The following is a 23,900-nucleotide window of genomic DNA, read 5'->3' on the forward strand; positions in this document are numbered from 1 at the left end:
TTTACCTAAACGTTGACGTAACTGCTTCATGGGAAGTACAAACGGTGCTACCAATCCCAGAGGATCGTAACGTGAGGCTACACTTGACAATATACTTCGCCTAGTGAGGGGGCGTTTCGGTATGCGAACTTTAAATTCAAACGAATCAACCATAGTATTCCAAAATAATCCCAACGTGCGTTCCGTAGGAAGTCTTTCAAAGTCAATCTCTTCTGCTCTCTCTTCTGGATGAGTTGATTCGAGAACTTGTAAACAGTTACTTATCCACTTGGTAAGTCTGAACCCACCTTTTCTGAGGAGAGAACCAAGGGCCTTTGCCAGCTCAATCGCATCCTGTACATTATTAATGGAGGCTAAATAGTCGTCGACATAGAAAATCTTATCTACGACATCCTGGATATCTTCATTAAATTCCTTACCGAATATATCTTCCGTCTTCTTAAGAGCGAAATTAGCACAAAAGGGGGAGGACACGGCTCCAAACGGATGAACTGTTAAACAATATTCCTTAGCCGTTCGTCGTATATCACCGTCTTCCCACCACAATAGACGAAATGCTCCCCTGTCTTGTCTCGGAATCTTTACTTGAAGAAACATCTCTTCGATATCAGCAGCTAATGCTACGTTACCTAATCTGAATCGTAGAAGTACACCAATTAAACTATTTACAGTATTCGGTCCTCTCAAAAGCTGGTCATTAAGAGAACAACCTTGATAGACAGCCGCACAATCAAAAACAATTCTCAATTTTCCAGGCTTTTAGGGTTGATAACAGGATGATGAGGAATATACCAACAAACAGCATCATGGTCAAATCCCTCTTCACTAGCTTCAATGATGTAGCCTTTACTTAAATGTTTATTCATCACAACTTGATATTTCTCCAAAAGATTGTTATCTTTCATAAATCTCTTCCTTAAGCATTCTAGTCTGCGTTCAGCTAGTTCCAAATTATTCGGTAGCCTTGGTTTATCATACTTCCATGGTAGACCAACTTGGAAATGACCACCCTCCAATCTAAACGAACTGCTAACTGTTTCTAGAGCTTTTTTATCTTCGACAGAATATCCATTACGAAACGTATCTGTATCCTCGAACTCATGATTATATAGTCTTTCTAAATCTCGCAAAATATCATTAGTGGAACAATGACACCACTGAACTTGATGTAGAGACCTTGATACTCCCTTAGGACCTATAATCATCCAACCAAGATGAGTACGCAGAGCAAACGGATGCTTCCTGTCCCCCAGATGTTGTTCCAGGATCCAATGTGCATCCGGAGCATCACACCCAATCAATATTCCTACAAAATTACTTTGCAACCTCGGAAGGGTTATGTCCTTTAGATGATTCCACCGTTTCAGTTGGAGTTCGGTTAAAGGTGTTGCATGATCGATCGGAAGTTTCTTGGTCATGTAAACTTTGTTGATCCTTATAGAACCCTGTTCATCTAATGAAAATACCTCTAAATTTACCTCCAAACAATCACAATTGGTAGTTCCGTTCACAGTCGCCACCCTTATCGAAGTCTCTTTACCTTTGATACCCAACTGACTAATTAATTCTTCACATACAAGAGAAGTGTCCGAACCACTACCTAGAAGTGCATATGTTTCCAAACATCCTTTGGGACCGTATAGTCTGACTGGAACGATCCCAAAACAAACCTTTGAGGAGTTCCAATCCTTAGCCAGGGTCACCACATGGTTATCAATACTATCAATATGCAATAATGAATTATGCCTAACCTTGCAATTCTCAACGTCGCACTTGAAGCCTGAGCTGCATGTCATAGCTATGTGACCTTTCCTCAAACATAAGTAACATAGACCACGTTTTCTTACCTCCTGCCTCCTTTTTTACATTCATTTTTGCTAACCTTGGACAATTTGTCGCTTCATGATCACCTACGCAGATTTCACAACGTGATACCTTGACTGAGTTATTTGAGTCTCGTCTAATTGCATGAAAGCGTGATCTCCTATCAGCTTGGCCTTCAGAATTCCTTTTACCGAACCTTGAGTTACACTGTACTAATCTACCATAACGGGTTCGGGCAATTTTGGCCCTCTCTTCTACAAAGACCACAAATTCTTCAAAGCTCGGCTCCTTCCCATGCATCATGATATTATCGGGGACTTCCACCCACTTATTCTGCAATTCTAGTGGTAGGCATGAAACTATTACCTCCAAATTAGCCGTAGAATTAACGTCAGACATATATCCCATTTGCTTCAACGTTATACATACATTACGCAACTTAATCGCAAAGTCAGTTAATACGTCAGCCAATCCTCCGACAGGTTTATGGTTTAATAACTCAATAATTAGTTCTCGTGCAACAAGATGTTCTTTACCAAATAAATCATACAAAATTCGTTTAGCCCTATCATAGCCCAAATCACTGGGCAAAGAAACGCAAGATTCAATTGCTGTTCTGGCCTTTCCCTTGCAATAATATAACAAATACGACAGCAATTGGCCCTTATCTGACAGTTTACTCTCTATAAGGCTATTAAACTGACTAATGAAACGGTAATACTGACCCGGTTGCCCATCAAAGTACATCATATCGATCTTAGGTAAAACCATTTTACTAACCATTGTATGTAACGTGTCCTTCAGCTCCCCAACCCAATCGACCTTTGAGATGTTACATACCTCCCCTGAGTGATTATTACACCCAGTATCACAATCCAAATAATTTTCCACTTTAGCATTTATCCCACATTTATCTACGGGTAATCGTTCATCGTCCTCGATGGCCTTGCATTCTAGTTCAGCGATATCAACCTCTTCTTGTAGATCTAACATCTTAAGTTGCCGTTCTAATTCAAGTCTCTTCTCTAAATTCCTTTTCCTCAGTAATGCTTTATCTAACTTTAGTCTAGAAGTACTTAGCTGGCTAGAGGACATACTATTAAGACTAACGTCATCACATTTATCATCATTAACATCAGACATACCACAAACAGCTTTGGAAGTTTTACCATCCATTTCGTCATTTTCCTTCAGCCTTTTGCTCCGTGTTTCCATCGTTATCGTTGTTCCAAATAATCAATTACCAAAAAAATCTGAATTAATCCAAACGAAATCGACAATTAAGACCAGGAATTTGGATCCAAATTACTGACCAGACTGATCCAAGGTATAAACACAGAACCAATAATTGAAGAACTTTATGTTACGTCCAAGTTTTGCTCGTTCCAGTTATTGAAGTACGGACTATCGATCTACTTGCAAATTACGAACCCAAATTAACAACAGAACCAATTTCCAATTTAGATACCAAATTTATTCGTAATTCACAAATAATCGACCAAATGTCGTTCTAACAACAATAATTATAACAATTACAAAACAAACCTTCCATTTTGTAGGTTCCCGGAGCAAAACTCCCAAATACCAAACCAAAGACAAAGAGAGCACCAAAATACCAAACCAAAGACAAACCAAAATGTCCGAAATAATGATATAAACAAACAAGTTCAAAGGTTAAGTAAAACAATTACATCCAAAAAACACAGTAAATTATTAATGTACAATAAAAGGTTTTAATCCGCCAAATGTCTTCAGTTCTCCCGTAACACTCCCGACCAAAAGAACCTTGGTTCTTTTCACAGACAAATAAATAGACAACAAGAATCCAAGTATATGCATCACAAACAATCAACAACAAACACTCAATATACCAACAATCTCGTGATCCCTAGGACTTACACCAGTACGCCTAGGGATCCGAGTAGCTACCTAATATCTACAACTTCTAGACGCAGTTTTCTAATATCTCTTGTCAAGATCCCTTCGCTTGTCCGCAACTCTATCGGTCTTAACCTATCACCATTAGGTATCACTTTCCTTACCAGACCTAATAACCATTTGTCTTTCTCTAAAAACCCAGTACATGTCGTCACCAAGTTACTCTTTCCTATGTTCATCTCTGGTTGAGTCCATTTGTGTCTAAGTCGCAACAATGAAACATATTCCTTAGACAAACGTTTCCAAAATATTTGCGCCAACATAAACAACCGCAATATCAACCATACAACAAAATGCTTCATCCTCCATAGAAGCTCATATACGCTAACGTAAACATGGATATATAAACACATATAGAGGACCAATCCATTAATTCCTTTATTTACCGCGAACTCTCTATTCTGATTCCAAATCGTAACACTGGACCCTTCTAGTTCTTTTAGAAAATGAATAACCATAACACATGGCTTCAGGCACTATTGCATATTCACACACAAACAACTACTTGAGTCCGCAGAACATAAAGCCCTTCTCCCAATCCTGACATCATCAATGTCAAACTTGACCCCTCTGGATGCAAAGTCTGCTATGCTTTCTTTAGAAGGTACGAATCTCCATTGATCCACCTTAGTAAGACTGTGAATAGTCGAAATTCGATTTGCTATGAATGTTTTAAACTGGCTTTTCTCATTTCTAATATAGTGTAAGACAATCATGGAATCCGTCCAAAAATTAACCTCTGCAAACTTAATATCTAATTCTGACTGCAGCTGGTATCCCATGCGAGCTGCTAAAACTGCTGCCGTAAGTTCCAAGCGCGGTATAGTTTGGACCTTCAAGGGGGCTACTCTTGCCTTAGCCGTAACAAGACGAGAACATATTTCAGTGTCAGAAATGTAAGAGCGAACGTATGCTACTGCACCATATCCAGTTTCCGATGCATCACTGAAAATATGAAGTTCCAGGAGCGAACGATCTGATTGCAGAAACAATACACAACGTGGAAAACTAACGTTCTCAACACTCTGAAATCCATTTAAAATCTCTAACTAACGTTTGCTTTCCTCATTTGGAATCTCTTCGTCCCATCCTAGTCCCAATTTACCTAAACGTTGACGTAACTGCTTCATGGGAAGTACAAACGGTGCTACCAATCCCAGAGGATCGTAACGTGAGGCTACACTTGACAATATACTTCGCCTAGTGAGGGGGCGTTTCGGTATGCGAACATTAAATTCAAACGAATCAACCATAGTATTCCAAAATAATCCCAACGTGCGTTCCGTAGGAAGTCTTTCAAAGTCAATCTCTTCTGCTCTCTCTTCTGGATGAGTTGATTCGAGAACTTGTAAACAGTTACTTATCCACTTGGTAAGTCTGAACCCACCTTTTCTGAGGAGAGAACCAAGGGCCTTTGCCAGCTCAATCGCATCCTGTACATTATTAATGGAGGCTAAATAGTCGTCGACATAGAAAATCTTATCTACGACATCCTGGATATCTTCATTAAATTCCTTACCGAATATATCTTCCGTCTTCTTAAGAGCGAAATTAGCACAAAAGGGGGGGGGGGGCACGGCTCCAAACGGATGAACTGTTAAACAATATTCCTTAGCCGTTCGTCGTATATCACCGTCTTCCCACCACAATAGACGAAATGCTCCCCTGTCTTGTCTCGGAATCTTTACTTGAAGAAACATCTCTTCGATATCAGCAGCTAATGCTACGTTACCTAATCTGAATCGTAGAAGTACACCAATTAAACTATTTCCAGTATTCGGTCCTCTCAAAAGCTGGTCATTAAGAGAACAACCTTGATAGACAGCCGCACAATCAAAAACAATTCTCAATTTTCCAGGCTTTTCAGGGTTGATAACAGGATGATGAGGAATATACCAACAAACAGCATCATGGTCAAATCCCTCTTCACTAGCTTCAATGATGTAGCCCTTACTTAAATGTTTATTCATCACAACTTGATGTTTCTCCAAAAGACTGTTATCTTTCATAAACCTCTTCCTTAAGCATTCTAGTCTGCGTTCAGCTAGTTCCAAATTATTCGGTAGCCTTGGCTTATCATACTTCCATGGTAGACCAACTTGGAAATGACCACCCTCCAATCTAAACGAACTGCTAATTATTTCTAGAGCTTTTTATCTTCGACAGAATATCCATTACAAAACGTATCTGTATCCTCGAACTCATGATTATATAGTCTTTCTAAATCTCGCAAAATATCATTAGTGGAACAATGACACCACTGAACTTGATGTAGAGACCTTGATACTCCCTTAGGACCTATAATCATCCAACCAAGATGAGTACGCAGAGCAAACGGATGCTTCCTGTCCCCCAGATGTTGTTCCAGGATCCAATGTGCATCCGGAGCATCACACCCAATCAATATTCCTACAAAATTACTTTGCAACCTCGGAAGGGTTATGTCCTTTAGATGATTCCACCGTTTCAGTTGGAGTTCGGTTAAAGGTGTTGCATGATCGATCGGAAGTTTCTTGGTCATGTAAACTTTGTTGATCCTTATAGAACCCTGTTCATCTAATGAAAATACCTCTAAATTTACCTCCAAACATTCACAATTGGTAGTTCCGTTCACAGTCGCCACCTTTATCGAAGTCTCTTTACCTTTGATGCCCAACTGATTAATTAATTCTTCACATACAAGAGAAGTGTCAGAACCGCTATCTAGAAGTGCATATGTTTCCAAACATCCTTTGGGACCGTATAGTCTGACTGGAACGATCCCAAAACAAACCTTTGAGGAGTTCCAATCCTTAGCCAGGGTCACCACATGGTTATCAATACTATCAATATGCAATAATGAATTATGCCTAACCTTGCAATTCTCAACGTCGCACTTGAAGCCTGAGCTGCATGTCATAGCTATGTGACCTTTCCTCAAACATAAGTAACATAGACCACGTTTTCTTACCTCCTGCCTCCTTTTTTTACATTCATTTTTGCTAACCTTGGACAATTTGTCGCTTCATGATCACCTACGCAGATTTCACAACGTGATACCTTGACTGAGTTATTTGAGTCTCGTCTAATTGCATGAAAGCGTGATCTCCTATCAGCTTGGCCTTCAGAATTCCTTTTACCGAACCTTGAGTTACACTGTACTAATCTACCATAACGGGTTCGGGCAATTTTGGCCCTCTCTTCTACAAAGACCACAAATTCTTCAAAGCTCGGCTCCTTCCCATGCATCATGATATTATCGGGGACTTCCACCCACTTATTCTGCAATTCTAGTGGTAGGCATGAAACTATTACCTCCAAATTAGCCGTAGAATTAACGTCAGACATATATCCCATTTGCTTCAACGTTATACATACATTACGCAACTTAATCGCAAAGTCAGTTAATACGTCAGCCAATCCTCCGACAGGTTTATGGTTTAATAACTCAATAATTAGTTCTCGTGCAACAAGATGTTCTTTACCAAATAAATCATACAAAATTCGTTTAGCCCTATCATAGCCCAAATCACTGGGCAAAGAAACGCAAGATTCAATTGCTGTTCTGGCCTTTCCCTTGCAATAATATAACAAATACGACAGCAATTGGCCCTTATCTGACAGTTTACTCTCTATAAGGCTATTAAACTGACTAATGAAACGGTAATACTGACCCGGTTGCCCATCAAAGTACATCATATCGATCTTAGGTAAAACCATGTTACTAACCATTGTATGTAACATGTCCTTCAGCTCCCCAACCCAATCGACTTTTGAGATGTTACATACCTCCCCTGAGTGATTATTACACCCAGTATCACAATCCAAATAATTTTCCACTTTAGCATTTATCCCACATTTATCTACGGGTAATCGTTCATCGTCCTCGATGGCCTTGCATTCTAGTTCAGCGATATCAACCTCTTCTTGTAGATCTAACATCTTAAGTTGCCGTTCTAATTCAAGTCTCTTCTCTAAATTTCTTTTCCTCAGTAATGCTTTATCTAACTTTAGTCTAGAAGTACTTAGCTGGCTAGAGGACATACTATTAAGACTAACATCATCACATTTATCATCATTAACATCAGACATACCACAAACAGCTTTGGAAGTTTTACCATCCATTTCATCATTTTCCTTCAGCCTTTTGCTCCGTGTTTCCATCGTTATCGTTGTTCCAAATAATCAGTTACCAAAAAAATCTGAATTAATCCAAACGAAATCGACAAATAAGACCAGGAATTTGGATCCAAATTACTGTCCAGACTGATCCAAGGTATAAACACAGAACCAATAATTGAAGAACTTTATGTTGCGTCCAAGTTTTGCTCGTTCCAGTTATTGAAGTACGGACTATCCATCTACTTGCAAATTACGAACCCAAATTAACAACAGAACCAAGTTCCAATTTAGATACCAAATTTATTCGTAATTCACAAATAATCGACCAAATGTCGTTCTAACAACAATAATTATAACAATTACAAAACAAACCTTCAATTTTGTAGGTTCCCGGAGCAAAACTCTCAAATACCAAACCAAAGACAAAGAGAGCACCAAAATACCAAACCAAAGACAAACCAAAATGTTTGAAATAATGATATAAACAAACAAGTTCAAAAGTTAGGTAAAACAATTACATCCAAAAAACACAGTAAATTATTAATGTACAATAAAAGGTTTTAATCCGCCAAACGTCTTCAGTTCTCCCGTATCAGATAAATGATCATCATGAATACTCGACTCAGTAGGATCAGAATTAGAAGACTTAATATTAGTTGCAGTAAGGTGAACATTAGCATTACAAACTGACTGAACTTGTCCAGTATCATGACATTTGAAGCACTTAGAATTATGAAATTGACATGAATTAGAAGAGTGAAACTTGCAACAGGACAAACACTGACCACACTTGTCCCCATCCTCGTGAACTGCATCCAAACTCAATGAATTGTCTGCATAAGTTTGAGTATGCACTGGGTCAGGATGACGTAGTAATGTAGTGGTGTTTTTTATATCCTCATGAATCATTTTACGAGATCGTAATCCTTTACCGCATTCGAAATTTGTATACTGAACATAGTCTAGCAGCAGTTCCTTGAGAGTTGTATAAGGAAGCGAGATAGGCTTTTCCGGCATAGTCAGAATTCTTAATAAGCTGTATGCTTCTCTCCCAATGAATGTGAGGAAGTGTGCCACAATATTACCATCCTCATTATCTCCCTTGGTCATAGCCCAGATTTCGAACCTTTCAAAGTAATCTTCAAAAGCTTCCAAAGTTGAATGAATATCTAACTTTTCCATTACAGGCTTATAATGCTTCAATTATTTGAATTGTATTATGAACTAGGAATCCCAGAATTAACGCGATTGAATTAAGAGGTGAGACACAAGCACAAGCGAATATATTGTATTTGGAATTCGAAATCGAGCATTCAACAAGTACCAAAGAATCATTAGTTAATTCAAACACCACACGTACCTAAATGTGCAACACTAAGTACGTGTTTAATCCTATTTTGGTCTGCTCAACCTCTCAACCTTGGCTCCCCTGAAGAAAAGCGATCAAGCCATGCTAGCCTACATTTTTATCAGCAAAAGTGAGCTAAGACATTCTGCTGAAATCAGGCACTGAAATTTCAAATGGTTGAATGTGTCAGCTTTACATAACAATGTACAGTACGTGAACTGAGGATTTCATCCTCAACTTCATATGGATGCTCATGGGGACTTCTTACTTCACACAATCTTATGTGCTACAAAGCAGTCTGTTAAGTTAATGGTCCTCGAAATCTACAAGCAACATACAGTCATCAATAATCACACTTTTTGTTTGCTAAGCTGGGCGGGTTACAAATGAACTGGTAATGACAGCGCTTACAGTTAGATCAAATAAGTAAGAAATATATGCACTAAGGCAATGAGAGAAGACAGGCTTCAGTATGATAATTTGGAGTATTTGGGTTATGGTATAAATTAGGAACCCCAGAAATAACGCAATTTTATCAAGAAGTACTAGATAAGCACGAACGAATGTACTGTATTTGGAATTCTAAATTAAGCATTCAACAAGTACAAAGGAATCACTAGTTCATTCAAACACCACATTCAGCACCAGATAAAGCTTGTTGATGCAGTGAACCTTCAAGCTACCGACAGGTAGAACGTCTCTCAATCCCCTCAAAGATTATGGAGTTCCTGATATTCGAATTTCAAAACGATAACTTACTATGCATAAACTTCTTTTCAGCCCAACAGCACGGTTTGAGGAAAAGGAACTCTTGTGTTACCAACATGCTGACTGAGGTGGATAGATGGACAACCGTCTTTGATCGCAAGGGTAAGTTTGATGTTATATACCTTGGCTTCTCAAAGGCTTTCGATAGGGTCAATCATATGTGCCTTATCAATAAGCTCAAACGACTAGGTATCAAATCACTAATAATTGATCAACTGGATTCATATTTAAACAATCGAAATTTCAAGGACAGGGTTACATTTTGTTTTCCTCAGGCTAAGGAATATCCTAGTGGGAGCCCCCAGAGTTCAGTACTAGGACCCATTATTTACTTGATTTATGTAATCGTTCTTCCACCGCAAGTATCATCAGACTTACTACTTTTACTGAAGATGTAAAACTTTGGTGAGAGATACACAATCAAAAAGATAAACTGGCACTTCAGGAGGATCTGATTCGACTTCAACGTTGGACAGATGACACCGGACTTACCTTTAACACTTCAAAGTGTAAAGTAGTCCATCTGAGACATGTTAAAGACTACAGCTACAAATTAGGCAACTCCCCTCTAGAAGTAATCAAGTTGAAAAAGACTTAGGAGTGCTGGTACCCTACGATTTGAAGTTTTACGCTAACTGTCACAAAGATGCCTTTCGAGCGAACCTTGCAAAGATGACATTGAAGCGCATTTTTGGCTAGCTTGACGGAAGATCTTTCCACATAATCTTCAACAATTTTATTCGTCCCCATTTAGAGTACAAATATATTAGTTAGTATAGCCAACTTTTACTATAATTGATTTTACACTGATCAAGGACAGCAAATTATCAAAATATCATGATATGAATCTGAACTACTAAGGAGTAGTATGGTGTTATAAGTGTCAATTACAATGGGTGATTCTTGAACTTTTCTTCATTTGGTACATTGTATTTTGTGCAAAATGAGTAGAACTTTGGGTTCTACATCTTATACGTCTCGTTTTAGTGAGAAAATGTTCATTTATTCTCTTTTAGTGGATTGAGAGTTTTACAGTTCTTACCAAAATAAAGGTAAGTAGCCAAATATTAGCTAGTGTTCCAATCTCTGAATCACACAAACTTTTTGTATACTAAAATGAGATTTAAAGTAAATTAAATTGTAAATTGTCGACCACTTCAACCATTCACTTGAGATTGTGCACGTCTAGTTTTTTGTCTTGGAAAATCAGAGTGGAAATATTCTAAGTGATATTATCATTGTTACTATAACTAAAAAGTATATATATATATATATATATATATATATATATATATATATATATATATATATATATGGTGTGAACACGTTTGGCTATATACATCTACATACATACAAGTACTTACTAGGTAAAATTCTGATGAACTTTGATCAAATCTTGATCCAAAGCTATGTTTTTTACATTTCTAACATAATTCATATTCAGCAAATAGTAACAAAGGTTTCTGTATCTCGGTGACATAAGACGAAACGGCCGTCCAGTGCTTCCAGGTTTTCCATGGTGGTCTAACTTCAATTGGATCATGATCTCAACTATTACAATTACTACAATATCCACGAAAACCCCTTCTGATTTGGTAAATTAGTCTGCACAATCCCACTAATCATTTATTTCCGATGTATTTTTTTCAATAGTCCTAAATGTAACCTATCTTTTATTCCAGTAATTACCATCGTAACTTTTGTCGTTCATAAATTACAGTTTATTAACTATCAGTATGTTACTCAGTTTTGTGGCAGAAATGTATCCGTAGTGTACCTGTTAAAGTATGTTAACAATTGTTATGGTTTATACTCTTGTAAATTACCTACATAATCACGTGAAGTGAATTTAAATATGAATGACAAGTAGTTTTGAACATTTACCTACACATCTTTTATGAATGATAGTTTGATAACTTGAATATTTGTGTGACATTCCAACTGTGATCTCAGAGTAAAAGTTATTTGATCGATGAAGGTCATATAAGGGATATTCAAAAAATTTGCTGATCATAATACTTAAATGAAGTAAAATTTGTCTGTGTTATTAGATTTATACTTAAATAATTAGGTAACTTTACAATTATTCAAGTTATCTATAATCATCTCGGGTAATAACCTGAATATTTACATAGAAACAAGGCGATTTAATTGTAAGTCAAAGTTCACCATCACTTCATAATACTCTAAGCTGACAAACGCGATTCACGAAACTGTAGACATTTAACGAAGATGATTTGTGCAGCTTAGGATGTAGAAGCAAGCAATAATGTAACTTTTTACCACAATTTAAACAATCCAATGAACTGAGATCATCAGCGTGGGAAAATTTACATTTGAAGGATACGATGAATTTATTGCGTTTCAGTGCTTTCTCTTGAACTATATATAACCTTAAAAGTCTAATTATTTCAAAAAATTCGAAAATTTAAATTCATTAAAGAATAGGTAATTTGAAATAAAGATAAATTTAAGGAAGAACGTTTAAATAGGGTTTTTATGAGAGCTTAGAGTGACGGTTTTAGAATATGTGATGTAATTTTTAGCAAGTAATATAACATGTATGTAAAGAGTTTAAACATGAGATCTTTGAATTAAATTCACTAGGTTGAGATTACAATTAGTCAAAGAATAAAAGACGAGAAGATTTCAAAATGTTTAGCCTGCTTTCATTACCAAGATTGCTAAAGGTTACTTACTGATTATCACTAACTACAAAAGTCAAATTTAAGCCTCCTAATGTCTGTGACTAATAAAAGTTTTAGTAGGTCAGAGTTAAATTGTTTGTTGATCACTTTTAATTGATTCAATGAGTTCAATTAATATTCCATATATAGAAATTGGATCGTTATTGAACTGTGAAAACTATTTCATCCCTTGGATCATTTGTTCCTGGGAATAAATTGGATAAGACAAGTAGTTGTACATCCTTTCCAACGAATAAGTAAGTTAGTATATCAATTGTCTTCGCTGGGCAAGTCTCTGTTCTGGGTTCGAACCCCGTATGAAGGATAGTGGATACGCACTTCCGAAGAACCCCATAATAGAACGAAACGGCCGTCTAGTGCTTCCAGGTTTTCAATGGTGGTCTAACATTGATCAATTCGTGATTTTAATGAGAATCAACAATTTACACAATCCCAAACTGTAAATTATGTCTTCTATTGAGCTTTGGTATTGTATTCTGCTCTTGTTACTACTTATTTGGCTTTCGGTGTTCCAACTGAAGCTTTGAAAATTTAGGTATATATGTAACATATCGGTCTGCGTCAAGTAGTTAAATTTATTGGTAATGGTTTAAGCGAAAACATAACAGACCAAACATTTGCAAACCAGCATTATAGACATAATTGATGTAGTTGACTGAATTTATAATAGTATCTTATTTTCACTAGTTGGCAACAAAATACACTAGGATACATCATGTTTCTCACTTTGTTTTAAAGTTTAAACTAGGGATCTCTAGAAAAAATAGAAAAAAACTGTGATTAATAAATCATCAAGCTACAAATATTTTAAACTGTTTCACGACTATTTTGGAATTTATTTCAAATCCGTATTTTTAATGATATTCTAAAAGGACAATAGATTTAGTATGTGTTTGCTTGTGTATGTGTTCTCTGTTAAACACTAATAAAAGAAATAGGAACAGACAAGATTCCTTATGAATGTTTTTTTTTAAGTCTGTAGGTTAGTTATTTAGCTTTATGAAAACGTTCAGTGACTATGGATCATAGCATTTCACACTATTCATGGTCACTAATTTATCGAACCTTGATCAGCTTTGTTCGGAAAGGAATCTGGATCAATATTTTTTATTCAACTATGTGAATCTTTCTTATGTAGAAAATTACTAGTTCTGTACTAAATGAAAAGTAAATGGTTCTGTATCACTTCTGTCAAACTTCTATATAAAGTTTCAGTCTTCGATTAACCGGATCAGTCCACTGATCCTAAAATCTTTCTAATTTACCCACCATCTAGTAAAAAATCCCAAGGAAATTGTGAAATACAAATAATCAATATTCCATCTGTATATACGTAAAGCCTTTGAAGATTACCCGCTACATAGTAAGTACTCCCACTTACTTAAGAAGTTTGATTTCCTCAAATAAGTTACCTCAGATATTTTCATTGAATATAATAATTAATCATCCTAATGTACAAATTTAGCGTGCCTTCATTCCAAAACAATAATGAATGAAACCATTTATTGAGATTAGATGGTGGTTGGAGGTAGTCGACAGGAAACCGTGGATCCGGGTTTCGTGCTATTTGGCACTCGTCAGCAAGGTGTACGTGTAATCTTGAGGGAACTGGTGTTCCCTGGCGGATTCGATCTCGTGTCACCCAGCTTCACAGTCAAAGACGTTACCACTGAGCTATCCGAGCCGCGACCGGCCAGACAGACATGACATTGATTGCCACCCAGTGATCAATCAATTGTGATTACATCTCAGTTCTACAGGAGGTCGGTCGCGGCCCGAATAGCCTAGTGTTAACGTCTTTGACTGTGAAGCTGGGTGACACGAGATCGAATCCGCCAGGGAACACCAGTTCCCTCAAGATTACACGTACACCTTGCTGACGAGTACCAAGTAGCACGAAACCCGGGTCCAGGGTTTCCTGTTGACTACCTCCAACCACCATCTAATCTCAATATATAGTGTCCGCAGTGTCGAGTCACCTAGACTGGTGACCACATTGCAACATGATCGATAGCATTCGATCTGCACTAATAAGGACTAGATACGTATGACATTGATCACCACCCAGTGATCAATCAATTGTGAAACCATTCATTACTTATATTGAAAATAAACCCCACTGATACTCTTATTAATATCAAGTCTGTATCTAAATTCTAAAAAAAATAATAAGAAATTACATTCAAATTTTGTGCTAACCTACAGAAACAATTATCTATTGGTTATCCATTAGTGTTTTCTATAAAATGAAATTAATGTACTAGACTTTTTACACCTTCCTTTTCTAAATAGTAACTTATTTAGTAATAATAGTTTCATTTGCCCTAGATCCAGTATAACTATGATTATATTTATGCTTATACAGATATGTCAAATGATTATTTTATTGAAAATGAATAAATTTATTACAATGATACATTTAGATTAAATACTATTTAGTATAGTAATAGTTACTTATATATTAGTATGAATTAGATATAAATATCTAAGAACGATTTATAAAACATTCGGATATTCATATTTGGATTAAAATGTGTAAGAATATTTAATTTAGTTTATTTAAACAAATTTATTACATATTGAGTGAATTTATAGTGTAAAAATTATAACATATAAGTAGTATTTAATTGGTATATATGTAAAACAAAATACCCAGTTAAAAATGTTCATCAATGAGAGATCGTATAAGTGTATTTGCTAGGTTTGAAGTTATCACGAGTTCACTTAATCTGCGAACGAGAACAAGGACTCAGTGACCAAAGACCAGCAAGCTAGCTATTCATGCGTCCCATCCCCGTTAACTAGAGGGAGAAGACCAAGCTTGGAATGGGAAAGTATAATCTGCAAAACAACCAGAACGAGCGATCACACAGCGATCCCACAAACACAATTCAAAACGTATACATATTAATTATATGTGTATAATCGATATTGCTATGGAAGTATTTTGAAACATTCAATCGATTAGAATGGTTCAGTTAATTAACAATTATATAGTATTGGTCCACAAATGGGTCCTAAGAATTACTACTCATTATTCTTATCGGGGCATAACAGTAGTGAACAGAACACGAGTAGGGACAATCGAATGTATTTAACACAAAATTACAGGAATTGTTAATAAAATCTAACAATCATAAAGTAAATGCTTAATTTGCAAAATTTTCATCAATTGTTTCAAAATGACTCAGACTTCATTGTTCTTGCATTTTCATACAAATTGCATTCTGTTCCCATTCTTTACTATTTGATCCTCTTGTCTCTTTGCTGTCAGACCTTCTGTTCACGACTAATATCATCTACTACTTATGTCATTATAAGTAGTACACATCATATAAGTACTTATTAAGGTAGATAAATTCATCAGAAATTTATGTTTCATTAAATGAATGTTAAATGATTAAGTTAATTTACTGTCTTATTATTCAACATTATATATATACATGAAATTAAATATTATCATTAATGAATACAATGTAGATGTAAGTCATGGAATAGATATGAAATAATTATGTTTCAATTTAGAAAGTTATTAATATATCCATGAAATAATATTTATCATGAATAAATCTATGCATAGATATAAGGCAGTAAAATAACATCAATATGAACTTTAAATCTATCGTTGTGATTTTGAAGGTTATCATCATAGTTGACCAAAAAAGAAATGTATTGTAGTTCCAAAGAACTCATTACAATATTCAGTTGATGGATTGAATGATTCTAAGCGTATTATTGGGCACAAATAATATATGAAATGAATGGTAATTTGATAAGATCAAACATTAAGAATTGGCTTAAATATAATAGACGACACATTTCGTCATATATACCTAAATTTAATTAAATCGATTTTTCTCATTTATTAATAAATGGTAAAGTCGTTCAAGATTTGATAGCATAGATCGTCAAGTTTTTTTTCATCAGTGTAATACGGTTCATTTTAAATCCTTTATGTACACAAAAATAATCTCTGTAATAATTTTCCAATATATCTAGTAATGTATATATTATTATTATCAGTTGCCGGTAATTTAGAAATGATAATAGATATTAATTTCATCCTGTTCACGCATGAATGCACTTACTTACTAACTTACCTATGCCTGTTGCACCCAATGGAGCACAGACCGCCGACCAGAATTCTCCAACCCACTCTGTCATGCGCCTTCCTTTCTAGTTCTATCCAATTTCTGTTCATTCTTCTCATGTATGTCTCCATTTCTCGGCGTAATGTGTTCTTTGGTTTACCACCCCTCCTTTAACCCTGGGGATTCCACGTGAGGGCTTGCCCTGTGACGCAGTTGGGTGCTTTCCTCAATATGTGTCCTATCCACTTCCAGCGTTTCTTCCTGATTTCTTCCTCCACTGGGATCTGGTTTGCTCTCTCTCGCAATAGGTTGTTACTGATAGTGTCTGGCTAACGGATTCGAAGTATTTTGCGTAGACAACTGTTAGTGAACACCTGTATCTTCTGGATGGTGGCTTTCGTAGTTCTCCAAATATCCACCTTATACAGTAGAACTGTCTTGACATTTGTATTGAGGATTCGGACCTTGGTGTTGATTAGCAGTTGTTTTGAGTTCCAGATGTTCTTCAGTTGTAAATACACTGCTCTTACTTTACCGATCCACGCTTTCACATCTGCATCAGATCCGCCATGTTCATTAATGATGCTGCCCAAATATATAAAGGTTTCTACATCTTCCAAATCTTCGTCGATTGTGATTGGATTGGTGCATGCTGTGTTGTATCGGAGAATCTTGCTTTCCCGTTGTGTGTATTGAGACCTACTACTACTACTACGCTGGTCATCTTCTCTTGCATTTGTTGTTGCGTATGTGAAAGAAGAGCCAGATCATCTGCAAAGTCTAGATCGTCCATCTGCATCCTAGCTGGCCACTGTATCCCATGCCTTCCCCCAGATGCCACGCATGAATGATGCCTAAAATTTTCAAGCCCTTAGAAAATGCTTCAAAATACATGAAAGTATTCTAATTCGTTTCATACAGTTTTCTATTTATCTGATCTTTTTATTAAATCACTTCAAACAGTTAATGTATTTGTAGGTATCATTACCAAGGTTTCATTTGATAATTGGAAGAATAAATTTATTCATATGTGAACTTGTAGTTTTCCTTGTAGCCTTTATTTGATAATAATGATAATAAAGTTTCTTAAGTCATTAAATTTATCTGCAAATACTGAAAATATCTAGACACATTATTACTAAATCATTATTCTACCTGTAATTATAATAATCATTATGAATGGTTGTTACGTAAACTGAATGAAGGTAACATTTCATTTTGCATAATGCTTTCAACAACAATAATAGTCTAAATGAATGAAATGGAAAAGAAATATCTGAGACTATTAGACTTACTATATCTTTATTTAATGTAAGAATAATTACATCTTCAATACAAGACAAATTTTATTTGTTATTTTTATAAGGAACTCCTCTTGTAGCTCACCAAAAGTTACTGCGGGTCCCAAGCCCAGGTAAGGGAGGAGGGTTGGGTATGGGTTCGGCAACCCGATCCCATAGAAAAAAGTCTTGCTAAAATAACGCCAACCATATTAAACACTTTTATACGCAGTTAATAATATTTTTTTAGGAAGTCGAGAAAACAAACACGACGGAAATAAATAAATAGGACATCCAGTTAACTGAAAATTGTCTTCTTATGTCATAATGAATAAAAACTTTCCTTCAACTTGAAATAGTCTTGTCTAATAAACTAGATTGTGAAATATTAGCAAAAGGGTAATATTATATTTGGATGTTTATAGTGAAAGCTTAAAATGAGTGGCATTCCTGGACAAATTTGTTTAGAGCAAAATGCGATTACAGAGCTGAAACTTGGAGAACTATCACAATCATCATCAAAAAAGTATAAGTATTTGTAAACAATTGTCTACGTAAGATACTCACTGTCCGTTGGCTATATAATAGAACAAACCAGTTTCCAGATGAAGAGGAAATTAGGAAAAGACGATGGAAGTGGATAGGACATGCGTTATAGAAATAATCAAACTGCATCATGAGGCAAGTGCTAACTTGGAATTCTAAAGGGAGACGGAAAAGAGGGAAACCAAAAAGCATATTGAGCCGGTAATCGTGTACATACATTAAAAAGACGAGTAATTACTGAGGACAACTGGCTAGGATTAGTCAGGACAGAGCTTATGCTCCTTCATGAGGGATAATAGGAGTACGTAAATAAATAACAAAATAGGATAAATTCAAGGATCAATTATCGATGAACCTCTAATGTAATTGACCTTTAGATCAATGATAAGAGGAAACAAAAAGGAAGTAGATCAAAGAAATCAATTATTTTGAAGTTCAATATCAAACTGATCAGCCTAGTTGAAAGTACTTCATGTGTCTGCGATTACTGGAAAGTAAACAAATTATAAACAAAGAACACTGTAATATATATAGCAAATTAAATTAAGTTATAAATGTGAGACAGTAAACACTAGTTGACTAGCTAAGTAATTCGGCAGTCGCAGCGAAACATAAATGTTTTTAAATTCACTTGGTATTTTTTACTTGAATCTTCCAAATTGATGATTAGGACTGAAATCGATCAGTCTTATATTGGCATACATCCAGTTGATGAGTCCCAAATAGGAAGAAACGCGCGTTCTGAATTCCACTATTCATCTTTGCTTATAAAGGTTTTTAATTCGATTTCCAGTTGTATCGTTGTTACACTCTTTCAAAAATTCCTGACATAGAATGATATAGCTATACAATGCTTCTTATTTTCGAATAATTCTTTTACTAAAATTCATTTGTAATGCAAATTAAACAGAATCTATACAAAACAACTTATATATATATATATACATACATGTATACTGGTAGTTATAGTGAACAAAAGTCTAAGTGAAGATTAGAATGAATGATAGTTTTCCGCTTACCTGTTTTTACATATATATATATATATATATATATATATATATATATATTCAACTAAAATGGATCAATAAAACGACTTGACATTTAAGAGATGTAATACAACAACAACAACAAAAAAGAGAAGAACATATAAGGAACATATTTCAAAAAAGAAAAAAAACTATGTATGTAATCAGAAAGAAACCAAGCAACATATAAATGGGATTTTGTTAGATAGAAAAAAAATGGTACCATCCAAGATAAAACCATATATATTTAATAATTTTATATATTTATCTCTTGTCAACTAGGTGATACATTTACATTTATTATGTGAATGTATAAATGTATATTGTCATATAAAAATAATGATAGTTAAATATCTAAAAGTTCTTAGTTAATATTTTACTAAATGAAATGAAATTAGTAAAATTAGAAGAATATTTTTTCGAAATTTAACTTTATATTTTTCATGTATGATATTAGAATTAGTTAAGAAGTTCGTTTGAATTTATGTAATCAGTAGTGAATTTACAATTATATATTAATTTGTTATTTTGAATTGTAGTTATATTTTCATATTACCACAGCGATCTGCTGGGATCACCGGGTCAGTAATAGTGAGGTTAGACGTAGGGTATTAGGGAATGATGGTAAATCAGTTGATGAGGTTGTGAATCTTCATCGACTGAGATGGTTGGGCTACGTTTTACGTATGCCTGAACACCGAATACCACGACATGCAATGCTAACCGGTGTTGGAGATGGTTGGAAGAAAGTTAGGGTCGGTCAAACCAAAACATGGCATTAGTGTTTGAAGTCACTAACTTCTAGTTTCAACCATGTTGGTAGATGCAGACTACTTGGTTGGGGTCCGCATGACTATCCTAAGCAGTGGTTGGAGACTGTTGGACAAGGCTCAGAATCGACCAAAATGGCGTCGGTGTATACACTCTCTGTCTTCCCTTAAACTAAGAGATTAAAATCACTTCATATCTTTCTTTCTACGAACTAATTCTTTCTTCCTGTACTATATCCTTATTGCAATCTTTCTTTTATATATTACCCTTGGACTCCGACCACGCCCTAATACGGGCACGCATCTGCTTGCGCCTCACTGGACGCCAAAAAGCCACAGTAAAAAGACCCATTAGAACCGAACTGAGTAGCGAGGAAACCAAAAGTAGGTTCCAGGAACAACTGAGGTCACGATTAGGTAGTTCTGAAAACGAGGTTGACCCAGTTGTTGCTTGGAAAGCCATACAAACAGCTGTGGAAACAGCAGTGACATCTATCAGTGATTTAAACCAAAGGGTTACAAAGAACCAATGGATTTCTTCAAAGTCTATCACACTGATGGGTTCTCGCAAACTCGTCCCATCAGGTTCCGAACATGATGAAGAGCGACAACAAATCAGATCTAGGTTAAGAAAAAGTCTAAGAAACGACCGTGAGCAGTGGTGGGCAATGAAAGCAAAATAGATGGAAAAGGCGGCAACTATAGGGAACACAAGACAGCTTTACAGACTAATAAAAGAAACTGGAATTAATAAGTCAAGTGTGAGATTATATCGGAAAAAGACGATACTTTCATCTGCTCCCAGTCCAGACGTTTAGAACGATGGGCGGAACATTTCAGAGAACAGTTCAACTGGTCTTCAGCTACTCTACAACTACCCTTCATTCCCAGACAGTGTGAATGGAACATTGAAGTAGGTCCCCCAACTCTTGCTGAAGTTCAAAAGGCTATAGTTAATCTGCAACGAGGAAGGGCAGCTGGTCCAGATGGACTGGCTCCAGAGGTCTTTAAGGATGGTGGTCCAATTTTAGCGATTAGGTTGACTAATATTTTAGCTAGGATCTGGGAGTTAGACGTTATCCCATCTAACTGGTCACAATCACTTATCGTCCCAATATATAAGAAAGGGTCAAAATCATCCTGTGACAACCACAGAGGGATTAGTTTAACTAATATAATATCTAAAATACTAGCTTCGATAATTATCAGACGCCTAAGACTCGTGAACTGCAAACACGAAAGAATCAAGCTGGCTTCAGACCTGGTCGTGGCTGCATCGACCACATATTCACCATTCGTCAGATTCTAGAACACAGGCATACTTATCGACGTCCGACAATGGTGGTCTTTCTTGACTTAAAAGCAGCATTTGACTCGGTAGACCGCGAGATTCTGTGGCAGTGTCTGTCATTGAAAGGCGTACCTCAGAAGTACATAAATATTGTGAAGGCTCTTTACTCGAACACTACTAGTCGAGTTAGAGCTTATGGCGAACTGTCATCTGCTTTTGCAACCTCAAGTGGTGTCCGTCAAGGCTGTCCACTTTCCCCATTTTTGTTTAACTTCATCATACATCTACTGATGGAAATAACTTTCTCGTCGACTGAGTTCTCGGGTATTGATCTCCATCCAGGAGGTCCACTTATCGACTTAGAATACGCAGATGACATAGTCCTGTTTGGTGAAGACGCTGACAAAATCCAGAGTCTTCTGGTAGCACTGAGCAACAATGCCAGAATGTTTGGAATGCGCTTCTCTCCCTCGAAATGCAAGTTGTTGCTTCAGGACTGGTCTGCGTCAACACCTGAACTAAGGATAGCTAGTGAAGTAGTCGAACGCGTCGACAACTTCATTTATCTTGGAAGTCTGATCAGCCCTAATGGGTTGGTGTCTGACGAAATCTCAGCACGGATTCGAAAAGCTCGCTTGGCTTTTGCCAACTTGCGTCACCTTTGGCGAAGGCGAGATATCCGTCTATCAGTAAAAGGACGGGTATACTGCACGGCAGTCCGTTCTGTTTTAATTTACGGTAGCGAAACATGGCCATTAAGAGTAGAAGACACTCTTAAGCTATTAGTATTTGACTACAGATGCCTCAGAAATATTGCTGGCATCTGCTGGGATCACCGGGTCAGTAATAGTGAGGTTAGACGTAGGGTATTAGGGAATGATGGTAAATCAGTTGATGAGGTTGTGAATCTTCATCGACTGAGATGGTTGGGCTACGTTTTACGTATGCCTGAACACCGAATACCACGACATGCAATGCTAACCGGTGTTGGAGATGGTTGGAAGAAAGTTAGGGTCGGTCAAACCAAAACATGGCATTAGTGTTTGAAGTCACTAACTTCTAGTTTCAACCATGTTGGTAGATGCAGACTACTTGGTTGGGGTCCGCATGACTATCCTAAGCAGTGGTTGGAGACTGTTGGACAAGGCTCAGAATCGACCAAAATGGCGTCGGTGTATACACTCTCTGTCTTCCCTTAAACTAAGAGATTAAAATCACTTCATATCTTTCTTTCTACGAACTAATTCTTTCTTCCTGTACTATATCCTTATTGCAATCTTTCTTTTATATATTACCCTTGGACTCCGACCACGCCCTAATACGGGCACGCATCTGCTTGCGCCTCACTGGACGCCAAAAAGCCACAGTAAAAAGACCCATTAGAACCGAACTGAGTAGCGAGGAAACCAAAAGTAGGTTCCAGGAACAACTGAGGTCACGATTAGGTAGTTCTGAAAACGAGGTTGACCCAGTTGTTGCTTGGAAAGCCATACAAACAGCTGTGGAAACAGCAGTGACATCTATCAGTGATTTAAACCAAAGGGTTACAAAGAACCAATGGATTTCTTCAAAGTCTATCACACTGATGGGTTCTCGCAAACTCGTCCCATCAGGTTCCGAACATGATGAAGAGCGACAACAAATCAGATCTAGGTTAAGAAAAGTCTAAGAAACGACCGTGAGCAGTGGTGGGCAATGAAAGCAAAATAGATGGAAAAGGCGGCAACTATAGGGAACACAAGACAGCTTTACAGACTAATAAAAGAAACTGGAATTAATAAGTCAAGTGTGAGATTATATCGGAAAAAGACGATACTTTCATCTGCTCCCAGTCCAGACGTTTAGAACGATGGGCGGAACATTTCAGAGAACAGTTCAACTGGTCTTCAGCTACTCTACAACTACCCTTCATTCCCAGACAGTGTGAATGGAACATTGAAGTAGGTCCCCCAACTCTTGCTGAAGTTCAAAAGGCTATAGTTAATCTGCAACGAGGAAGGGCAGCTGGTCCAGATGGACTGGCTCCAGAGGTCTTTAAGGATGGTGGTCCAATTTTAGCGATTAGGTTGACTAATATTTTAGCTAGGATCTGGGAGTTAGACGTTATCCCATCTAACTGGTCACAATCACTTATCGTCCCAATATATAAGAAAGGGTCAAAATCATCCTGTGACAACCACAGAGGGATTAGTTTAACTAATATAATATCT

The 23,900-nt window shown here is 36.6% G+C and overlaps 1 protein-coding gene across 1 annotated transcript; it reads right to left on the minus strand.

Annotated features, from left to right (window-relative positions):
* Positions 1-2,858: 2,858 nt before the first annotated feature.
* Positions 2,859-9,143, minus strand: MS3_00003949 (uncharacterized protein). The gene has a single exon (XM_051211826.1). The coding sequence runs from the start codon at positions 5,769-5,771 to the stop codon at positions 4,812-4,814; it is 960 nt and encodes a 319-aa protein (XP_051071932.1). The 5' UTR covers positions 5,772-9,143; the 3' UTR covers positions 2,859-4,811.
* Between the last annotated feature and the right edge of the window lie 14,757 nt (positions 9,144-23,900).

Source organism: Schistosoma haematobium, chromosome ZW, assembly GCF_000699445.3.
Source record: "Schistosoma haematobium chromosome ZW, whole genome shotgun sequence".
NCBI lineage: Eukaryota > Metazoa > Platyhelminthes > Trematoda > Strigeidida > Schistosomatidae > Schistosoma > Schistosoma haematobium.

Coding starts and splice junctions, on each gene's coding strand:
- MS3_00003949 (XM_051211826.1), bottom strand. CDS start 5,771: ATGAAAGATAACAGTCTTTTGGAGAAACATCAAGTTGTGATGAATAAA.